This window comes from Alosa sapidissima, chromosome 15 (genome assembly GCF_018492685.1).
Source record: "Alosa sapidissima isolate fAloSap1 chromosome 15, fAloSap1.pri, whole genome shotgun sequence".
NCBI lineage: Eukaryota > Metazoa > Chordata > Actinopteri > Clupeiformes > Clupeidae > Alosa > Alosa sapidissima.
The window spans coordinates 6,756,690-6,767,601 of NC_055971.1; the positions used below are offsets into that span (position 1 = coordinate 6,756,690).

General features: G+C 38.6%; 2 protein-coding genes across 4 annotated transcripts in view; one reads left to right on the plus strand and one right to left on the minus strand.

The window, feature by feature from the left end:
* The window catches only part of veph1 (ventricular zone expressed PH domain-containing 1), a 73,972-nt gene extending 73,459 nt beyond the window's left edge, over positions 1-513 (minus strand). For all 3 annotated transcript variants that reach the window (XM_042063767.1, XM_042063768.1, XM_042063766.1), the window contains exon 1: positions 386-513. The gene's annotated coding sequence lies outside the window, so the exon portion shown is untranslated. The remainder of the gene's footprint in view (positions 1-385) is intronic.
* A 3,306-nt stretch (positions 514-3,819) lies between these two features.
* Positions 3,820-9,967, plus strand: LOC121684293 (lysosomal amino acid transporter 1 homolog). Its single transcript, XM_042064280.1, has 8 exons — positions 3,820-3,974; positions 4,365-4,754; positions 5,133-5,262; positions 5,790-5,877; positions 6,777-6,886; positions 7,009-7,110; positions 7,595-7,780; positions 8,132-9,967. Exons 2-8 carry the CDS (start codon positions 4,555-4,557, stop codon positions 8,237-8,239), a joined length of 924 nt encoding a protein of 307 aa, XP_041920214.1. The 5' UTR covers positions 3,820-3,974; positions 4,365-4,554; the 3' UTR covers positions 8,240-9,967.
* The last annotated feature ends 945 nt before the right edge of the window (positions 9,968-10,912 follow it).

A 10,912-nucleotide genomic window follows, 5' to 3' on the forward strand; every position in this document is an offset into this window, starting at 1 on the left:
TTTCAATGATCATCAAGTCATCAACATGAGTGAAGCCTATTCAGTCCAAATATGTAGGGATAATTTGCGCGTGCATTCAAGTTCATCCATGAGCAGAGGAAGCGCAAATAGGGAGCGATGTCTAATTGTGTTATTGCTTACGCAAGGAAATGAACCACGACTCTAATACAACAACCAACAACACATCTAAACGTCGCACTCAGAATACGTGGTGAGGGAGCACGCAGCCAGAAAGATCATTACACCCTGTCGCGGAGAATAACTTTGCTATGGCACTGATGATGGTTGGTTATTGACACAATTCCATGGCACGGGAACGGCCAGCACAGCGCATCATTTCAAGAACGATTCTACACTCCCCGTTAAATATTTGAGAGACACTCACCCTTTGTACTGTATCCTAGTAATCTTGTTTCTGATATTCGTTCAAAAATCCCTCCATTTCATTCTGAAATACTGAAAACCAAGGGATTCGCTCGCAGTTCCAACTTGTCCCACAGGATGTGTTTCTTGTTATAGTAGCCTGTCCTAACGTGTGTAGCACGCCACCCAGTGGCACATCTTTATATGGCGCTAAGCAACAGGTGCAGCCCATCCGCACGCAATATGGTAGATATGGAATGTATCATTATTTGTCACTTGCAGGTATGTTGCCATTATGTCACCGATAGACGGGGAAAACTTTACTTTTGCACCTAAAGCTTCAAAGATTTAGTGTATTGTTTTGGATTTTTACCCACCAGCACGGATAACTTTGACCCACAACAGCACACACAGTTGTGATGAGTGATATTATTAATATGTAGCCTACTGGCTGTCCTGTCCTGAGTCAGGTGTAACGGACATGGTAAAATTGCGATAGGAAACCACGTAAATGGCCTAATGTCGTGCTCTGGTGGTTTAAGAGGGGATTGCACCTCGTTACTTTTATGTAGGCTACCTATTTTGGCATTGTTTAACCAGGTCTCATAATTTAACTCAATATTATCATTTACACATACAAGATTCTTATAAATATTGCAATTTTAGAAATGCATCTGAACGTGGCTAATATCTTTATTTGACATTTTCTGCCAGTTATTATAGGCTAGAAGATGTAAACATCAGTCTGAACTGATTCTGAAACTCAGGGACATGACTTTGTATTGATTCTCTGAAACTTTTGGTTCAACTGCAACAATGTATCACAAAGCTGTGAAATCAGATATAATAATGTGTTGATGGGGGAAAGCCAGAGTGCACGTTGATAATTCTCTTGTGATAATGGACAGGGCATTTTGTATTATTATTCACAGTTAGGGTGCCATTGAGGAATATAGATTCATTTAACTGTGAGACACAGATGTACAAATGGCTCAAAATGGATTGGTTGAGAAATGGGGAAGGGCCTCTCTCCTCTGTAGGGTGTGAGCTGCCTGGTTGGCATGTCACACCTTGGCTCCTCTCACAGCATCGAGCCGATGGGCTGCAATAAGCAACAGACAAATGGGAGATTTTAACTTAGCAAAAGTCAAATGACAACAATTGTGTCAATTGTTATTGTAATGGGAGGGTAAACTGTTGTCAGCCCATATAACTGTATAACATACTGACTTAGCCTATAAACCCATACTGTATATGGTATACATGAATATACTGTATACTGTTAAACACAATGTTATTTGTTTATTTATTATTAACAAGTCACACTAGGCTCTAGAGAAGATTACACCATATGAGATCACAGTTTTTCCACTAAACAGTAAATCGATCCCCCATGCAAAACCTTAAACAGTTTTCACATAAAAAACTATTTGCAGATCTCAGACTCTTTTTTGCAAAACTCTAAACATATTTTCATGCAATAAGACACATTTCGCATTTCGCAAAATAATAGTGTGATATTCTTTAAGAATAGTATTTTCTTGTACATCATGTTAACAAGAACCCTTGAATTAATAGCTTTAGGCTTTAGAAACATACTTTGGCTCTAGTTTGTGTCTTATGCATCTCATCAAATGTTATGGACGCAAATGGCACCTGTTTCATAGAATGACCCTTTTCATCAATTTTCACCTTACCTGTTCAACGCTAAGGAACTTCCATACGGGGTAGCCTACCCAATAATAATAACAATGATAATAAAAATCAACAAAAGGTGCTTAACATAGTGCAATACTATAGCCACGATAAAGCTCACTTATTCATGTGGGTGCCAGATAAGCATGAGGGGATAGTAGATATCTGCTAAAATGGGCCTTTTTATTACCCAGTCTAAATATAGGGTTGCAAATGGGCTTGTAAAATAGCATCTGAGCATGTTTTTGCAGAGATGTAAAAGTCAGAAAGTAAAAGTTTAGAAAGTATTAGTTTTACCTGTGCGCTTAACACTGATTTCACTGATTGGCTGATTAGATTAGATTCAACTTTATTGTCATTGTGCAGAGTACAAAGACAACAAAAATGCAGTTTGTGTCTAACCAGAAGTGCAAAAAAGCAGAAAAGTGCAATGTGATGTACAATTATAGACAGGTGGTGCATAGACAGGACAATAAATATAGTGCAGTGTAGACAGTAGCAGACAGTTGGTTTACAGAAGGTGGTTTAGAGTAATATAAATTAAATATAAATATGTGCAGTGTATTAGCAGTTACCTCATAAGAGCAGAATAAATATGGCTATGTACAAGGATGTAGTGGAGGCTAAACACAAGTATGCAGTTTATCCACCTCTGAAATGTCAGAAATAGAGTTTATCCACCTCTTACAGTAATATAGATGATCCACCTCTCAAAAGAGTTTATTCACCAATTGCAACTTTTAACATTGAAATATCACACTGTTATCCACATTCACAATATGTGCTCTCAACACTCTAGGAACCATTTAATACCACTGGCATTGTTATAAACATTGGACAATAACCTCCACCATCATCAAACATGTTCTGAATGTCTTTTTAAAAAATTCGATACCGCATGGTACAGTCCATCTCACTGTGATCACAGAATTCATAGTTTACCCACCTCTTATTTTACCACTGCATCCCTGGCTATGTAATATGAACAATGTATGAACAACATGTACAGATATGTGCAATGTAGTAGCAGTACCATTATAATAGTAGTAAGAATAATATAAATATATGCAGTGTATTAACAGAATATATCATAAGAAAAACAGAATAAATATGGATATTCCATATAGACAGATATGTACATTATGCACAGCTAAGTGCAGTGTGGTAACAGTACCATTGTAGTGCAGAAAGAGTAACATTTATAAGAGTAGTAAGAATAAGTGTATGTGCAGAATTAAGTAAAACGTATGTAAGAGTTGTGCTAAGTGAATGGTTGGAACAAAAATGTGGCAGGACTTCAAGTAGCCTAATTACAGTAATATGGTGTAATTCAGGCATTCTTCTCAATAATACTGATTTTTCCTTTTGATTCTTGAATCTAGGCTATATCTATTATTCTAAATCCTACTAAGGATGGGTTTTGAAAAAAAAATGTTTTAACAAATCAGCACAGAACAGTTTAACAGGTTTATAGGCAAGTAAGCTAAGTAATGCATTATGTAGGCCTAAAAGTCATATTTTGTAGGCCTATGTAATTTCCCATTCAAATTCTGAGGTAGGCTTAAATAACAAATCAGTGTCATGGCAATGGCAATTTAATATCCTCAAATTCAAATGCCCTTACTTTGAAATCGAGGATTTTCTATCAGGTATACAGGCAGCCTAATCAACATAATTTCCATGAAAACCACTTGAGCATCTTGGGCTGAACAGCCTCGAGGACTCTTAACATGATGATGATCTTTCTTCCGGATACGCGGTAGCCTACGGGTTGTTCTTGTTGCAACTTTTTCAAGTGCGCAGAAGTACAAACATAAGAAACAATAGTTGGCAACACGCTGGCAACAAACTTCACACCCCAAAATGTATCGACCGTCCAAAGCCACACAGAAGCCACGTCAGCTATCCATAATGTGGTAAGCGGATGGATTTCATTTGAGGTCTTTGTATTCTTTATTACCATCTTTATTTTAAAGACACTCACAACCAAATAAAGAGAGAGAGGGAGGGAGGGAGGGAGGTCGTCAAACCTTTTGGAAAGTTATGTAGCCTATCGGTAAGCCTTAAACGATAGCAAGGTTTCTTCTACTTCATAGGCTATCAATGCTCTATTCTATTGCATTAAAGAACAGCTTACAAAGATGTAGGCTAAAACCTAACACAAAATGATGTCACAAGACACCGCCAGTTACAAAGTTAACTATGAAGACTCGTCCCACCCATCCAGAGACTTCATCCACCCAGAAGTCATCATCCCTTTCTTATTATCTTATTTTCACATGTTTTCCTCTTCTTTCCCCATGCAGCACACTATGACATCCGTCAAACACCCGCCTGTTTGTTTAGATGAAGGTGTGGCGGGTAGGCAATCATCATCAGGGGACTGAAACGGAACTTAATCCGAATTCGGGATACAAATATCCATGAAAGTTTTATTGATCTTCTGTTGAAGAACTGTACTCGGCTTCGTTGAACTTGAAGGACGGTGTCTCTTTCATGGCTCATGTTCGATACCCAGAAAAGACCTCTGTTGACGTGGCCGGGAACGTCTCCGTGGTGCTTGGTCGACCGATATGTGTTAACGGGACCCCATGGATTCTCTTCTTATTCGAAGAATGCGTTGAAAACATATGGGAGTATTGGAGTGTGGTTATTGGCCTTATCTCAATGCTGTGTTTCTTGTTGTCAACATTACCGTAAGTTTGGACTTCTTGCTGAAAAGTTTACAGCCTACTTCACTTTTTAGTATTGAGGTAGGTAGCATAGACCTACTGTATTTTCCATTTTCAAGTAGCCAGGATTATTCTTAAGTCTAATTACTTTCAGAATAGTAAAGCTCATAGCCTACTTACAGTCTTACCGTGATTTGAAACTTTGTTTAAATTACTGGGACTAATTGTCTGATTTAAATGTCAATCACAGGTGGCCTACCATGGTTTGTGCTTTAATACATCTGGTGAATATACACTGTAATAGGTCTCTGTTTCTGTTATTTTTAGTTAGAAGGACAGGTTTGTCCTGCTTAGGCTTGCTCTGCACATTAGAGTTGGCTACACTGTTTCTGCTTTTTACAGACAAGTCTATGAGGCCTATAAGAGTGGGAAGGTGGATGAGGCCATGTCTGTCGGCTTCATTCTCTTCCTACTGCTTGGAGATTTGGGCAATTTGGCTGGATGCTATTTAACTAGGCAACTACCCATTCAGGTAGGTTACAACAAACTTTTTTTTAAAAGTGTAGCTCGATTATACTTCCTCATTCCATTCAGGTAACAGCATGTGTGCATGAGTGTTGTTACCATGCCAGTCCCAGTGTAGGCACGTCAAAGTGTTGTGTAGGCCTAGTCTTTTTTTAAGATGGGTGCCTTTCATGTCTTTTTTACTTTATTTATTGGATCATTTGAACACAATTTATGCCAGCAACTCATATTAACGGCAAAGAAATACTGATAGACTTGTTCTCAAATTATCAGTAAAGTCTCAGCATTTATTGTTATCACACTGTATACTGATGACAAACATTGACCCCCTCGAATCAAGTAGGCTACTAAACATTGATTTATACCAGGCCAGGGAGAACAGCTGTTTTGATAGGTGTTTCTGATCAACCTGCAGAGGGAGCTGTCTTAAAGCCTTTCAAAAGGAATACCTCAAATGCCTCCCACCAATTGACGTTGTTTTGTGTAGACCTCTAATTAAATGTCCCTTCACCCTTGGTGTTTGATGTTTTTCAGATTGTCACAGCTGTGTTTTACATCTACACAGATTCCATCCTGATCTCACAGTTTCTCTACTACAAAATAAAAAACAACTCTGCACGCAGTAAGCCTTTTTCTTGTTTTTGCACATAACTATTTTACAGCTTAGTAACACCTTTGTCATAAGACACCTGTAAGCTGTTTGAAAGCTTTTTAAGATATCTATTCTGTGGGCATAGCAGCCATGATGCCTTCATCCTCCAAGAGTTTGTTGGTTTGGTCTTATTTTGTGTGACCCTGAGTGATAAAGAGAGGAGAGCTACAGATACACTGCAGTCTTCTCCAGGCAAAGTTTAGTATCAAGGTACAACAAGAGAAGCTGTTGACTTCAGATCTCTGGTCTAGTTATTTGCAAACCGTGCATAAGAAAAAATGTAGCAGTTGTTTGTGAAGTCATGATTAATCTAAGGACACGGAGCAGGAGGGCTTCGGTGTTCTTCAAATGAGTGAACTCACTATGTAGCCAGAAGGTGCTCTTTGGTGAAATATTCCCGACGTGATGCAAAAAGACTCATCCAAGGCACTCTTCTTCATATTATCAAGCTTTATTAATAGTCCAGTTCATGATAGAACAGATAAAATCATGGCAACATGTTTCGGTCAACATGGCCTTTATCAGGGCAGGAGATGAAGGCCATTTTGGCACATGTTGGCATGATATTATCTTTTAAGTAGGTTAATCGAAAATGTGGTGTTTGTGGTTCATGAATTAAATTATACAGCTGTTATCAATTCTCTCGCTCTCTCTTTCTCTCTCTCTCTCTCTCTCTCTCTCTCTATATATATATATATATATATATCTCTATATATATATATATATATATATATATATATATATATATATATATATATATATATATATATATATATATATATATATATATATATATATATATATATATATATTCCCTACATCATCCATATTGTGAGGTAACTTTGCATGCTATTCTGTGTATTTCTCAGGGAACCCCCTACTAAAGTGGATCTGCTTGATTTGGTTTGGACTTGGTACCGCCATTTGTGTGGTGCTCCCCAAGCTCATTGAGGCGGGCAGTTCTATCCCCAATATACAAGTGAGACAACATTCATTGTGTTTGCGTAATACGAAATTGTAATCCTTTGTAATCATCTATGCAATCTATGGAGAAGAGTGCACCAGGTGTTCCAACTGACTTCTGTTTTTCTGACCTCTCAGTTGCAGGGCAAGTCCAGCAGTCTGATGACGTCGGGCTATGCCTGTGGATACCTGTCCTCCATATGCTACCTGTCCTCTCGTTTCCCGCAGCTCTACATAAACGTGCGTGTCTCTGGGCCCTTGTGGTATTCTGGGATGTGTGTAAAACCTTTTGGCAAGTGACCTATTGGCACGGAGATTACGGACAGGGAACTAGAGGGACAAACAGGCGCAGAATTGGTGCAGTTACATGAGGTATTAATGGAAACCAGACCTCATAAGACAATGGAGGTTTGTGCCGTGTAAGGCAACTCTGGCCGGGCTACCTCCTGCTGTGTTCTGCTTCACAGTTGTTCCATTGTTTTATCCCCACTGAGATTGGCCATGCTGAGAGGTAGCTGATTGACTTAGCTTCCTCACAGGCAGAAACTCTCCCTGCGTGAGCACCATCTCTCTCTTTCCCTCTCGCTCTCCTGTCACAACACGGTGGTCTTGCCAAAGGTGAAATGTGGCAAGACCTGCGGTCAGGGGAGGCAGACGGACACACACACACACAATACATCTGCTTAGAATCAGCCTCGTCTTAGTCTTTTCATCCTGTGTTCAGTTTAAGAGGCAGTCCACGGAGGGTACGTCCTACCTGCTGTTCTTCCTGGCAATGCTGGGGAACGGCACGTACGGCCTGAGCCTCATGGTCATGCTCCCTGCCCTGAAGAGCTCCAGGGTCACCTTCATACTCAACCACCTGGCCTGGCTTATCGGCAGCCTGGGAGTTCTCTTCCTCGACTTCTTTGTATCCTTTTAATTCAATCTAATTCGAAGAACTTATTTTAATTGTATGTATCTCTCCCTCTCTCTCTCTATTTATTACAAAATACGAATACGAAAACACTTTATTATCCACAAAGTGGAAATTCGTCTTTAGTTTCACCATACAGCACAGAGACATTATTATTATTTCTCTCTCTCTCTCTCTCTCTCTCTGTCTCTCTCTGTCTCTGTCTCTCTCTCTCTCTCACACACACACAGTCTGTCTATCTCTGTGTATGTGTGTGTGTGTCTGTGAAAGTGATTGGTACTGTGGGGCAGCACTATATATAAACACTGTTGTATCTTTTCCTGAACACCTGTTGTCCCCTTCAAGGTAACTGCTCAGTTCATCATGTACAGAAAGAAGGGCTCCAGTGAAGCGGTTCAGGAACTGAAAATTGCAGAAGAAGAACCTCTTCTGTTTGAGGAGGATGAGTTTTGAGATGCCCCCCAAAATCCTGAGACCTTAGTTAGGAGTAAAGATAGGCTACCATGACATTCCAGAACGTTCTTTGAAAATATCTAATTATAAAATATCAGTTCTCTAAAAAGTGCATGAGAACTGTATTATGTGTTGTTTTGTTTTTGCTATCATTTTTGGAAATCAACAATGTGAGTAGAACAAATGAAGAATTTAAATATTTTCATAGCAAGTGAGTGGGACAAAGTGTCCTGGTGTCTTATAAATACCAGGGTGTTTTGTTCTGCTTGATATTTGTTTTTGTGCTGCACTTGGCCCCATTAAGTACGCACAATGGCTTGTTTTATGTTCTAACTTTAGGACACCATCAGAGTGCAATGCATACATGTCCAAGCAATATTGTGATTGCTAAATTATTTTGGCATCTGTTTTCATTGAACACAGATAAGAGTTCAAATAGGAAATGATTTCAAGGTTTGTGTAATATGTAAAGTACCTATGCAATTCTTGCCTGGAATGACTGTGATGGTCATGTACATAGGGTTTACATTGTGATTGTTACAGACTGATACAGGCTGAAGTCACGGCCATGGTGCTCTGCTGAAAGGCCTTTGGGTGTGGACCTGTTCCAAAGCCACATCAACTAAACCATTCCGGCAAATCATTGCTGATTTCTAATCCAGGAATCGCTATAATTGATGCCTTGTGAAAGTAACTGACCTGACTTCGCGATGTAGGCTTCACTGTGTGTGCGTGTGTGAAAAAAAAAAAACAGGGAAGCTAAGGAATGTATTGCTTATGTGGTGCTTCTTGAAACATCACTGTGGTTTAAGAGAGGTGTAAGTATGAACAAAGCCCAACCAAAAATACATTAGGATGGTATTAAAGTTTAAAGTAAGTTCATGGCCACTGGGACTGTGATTATACATACTGGTATCCTGGGCTACACAACCTTTTGACTGAACAAAGTTGCAATCCTATTTATGTGAATGTAAGCACTTAGTACTTATTTCCCAAAGCCGTGCTATAAGAGAATATTAACATATTTTAGCATATTAACATATTAACAATGACTTTGATTGCTCTCTGATCACAGTTCTTCTTGAGTTTCTCATGATATTATTGTGAAGAATTGGGCACCTATTGTTCTCTCAGCCCTTGGCATTGTTTTCTTTCATCTGTGTCTTTGTCTTTGATGTCAAGTTACTCTTACTTTATGTCAATTGTATTTTGTGATGCTTGGCTTGTCTCATAGAATCATGGCGTATTTGGGATGTCCCTGTTGTGGGCTGAGCATATATTTAAAGAAACATTTATTGTTTCCACAAGAGGTACGCTGAGGTGCTAATATGGACATGAACTCTGATGTTTTCTCCAGGATGTTCTCATTTAGTCAGCGTTGAGTCATTGAGAGGGAACTACGTCATACCCTTTACCTCTTTTGCACATTCAGATTCTGTTGAGCCATAACTTCTGTCAAGTCATTAACCCCTGACTATACAGGAAGTAACATATTTCTCTACCTCATTTACCAAAGAAAACATCATAGATTGAATAGTTTTGATTTGGCTAATGTTTGTGTGTGCGTGTGTGTAAGAGTGAGAGAGATTGTTTTTCCTTATAATGTGTAGTGCATTTAGTCTTTTATCAAGGTCATTTGTTATAACAGTGCATGAAAATGCACTGTTCTGTTATCCGAAGTCTTCTTCTTATTATTATTATTCTTCCCACCAAATTTCTGCATCTAATTCAGCTTTAACCGTTTAACGTAGAAACTTCGTTCAAACTTTGTAACGTAGGTCTTGAAAAGGACACGTGGGGAATGTATTTTTCACTTTTGTAAACTATACTTTTTGAGATATTAATAAAAAACAAGCTTATTTTTCCCCATAGACTTTGTATGGGGACTATGACATCATAATGGGCTAATTAACTTGATTTGCACCTGTATCAACTTCCAGCTGCTCAACTAGGACCCATCAAAGGGCCAGTTAAACTGATTGCACCTGCATCAACTGCTTTCTGCTTAACTAGGCCAACTCTCTGTGTCTCTCCATTCTACTAGGATATAAGGCACATTCCATCCAACTTTCTATCCATTAAACAATCTGCCTATCAACATCCATTCAACTTTCTGTCTATCAACATCCATTACACTATCTACATTCAACTTTTAAACTATATACTCTGTCTCAGGTTGTTATCAACTATGACTCCTGCCAACTGTTTCCAAATAAAAGTTTGTTTGGCATTTTATGTTAATATACAGTATGTTTATATTTTCATGCACTGGTAATTTCCTCAAAATTACATTTTCTAGTTTCAAAATCATATGTGAAACTGCAGCATTTATCCAGGGGAAGGAAGAAACCCGTTTACATACACTGTCTTGTCCTTGCAGTTTAGATGTAAACATGGAATTGCTCTCTTAGCTGTTCTGTATCTTTAGGATTTCAGATCATGCCAGTTCTGTGACAATATGCAGTTTATCCTATCAATATTCTGTAACATAATGCTTATAATAGTTTATTCCTAAGGGACAATGCTAAGAAGGGATACTGTCATATGAAATAATGGATGCCTAATAGACCTAACCATTGTATTTACTTTTTCACTGGACAAATGGTTGTACTTGAACAAGGAAACACTGTATTTTGCTTTGAAGATACATTTGTTTATATATGTAGCCTACAT

Excerpts from the sequence above, each read along its gene's own strand:
- LOC121684293 (XM_042064280.1), top strand. The coding sequence starts at position 4,555 with ATGGCTCATGTTCGATACCCAGAAAAGACCTCTGTTGACGTGGCCGGG. Across the intron at positions 4,755-5,132 it reads TTCTTGTTGTCAACATTACC|ACAAGTCTATGAGGCCTATA; the intron begins GTAAGTTTGGAC and ends TGCTTTTTACAG. Across the intron at positions 5,263-5,789 it reads CTAGGCAACTACCCATTCAG|ATTGTCACAGCTGTGTTTTA; the intron begins GTAGGTTACAAC and ends GATGTTTTTCAG.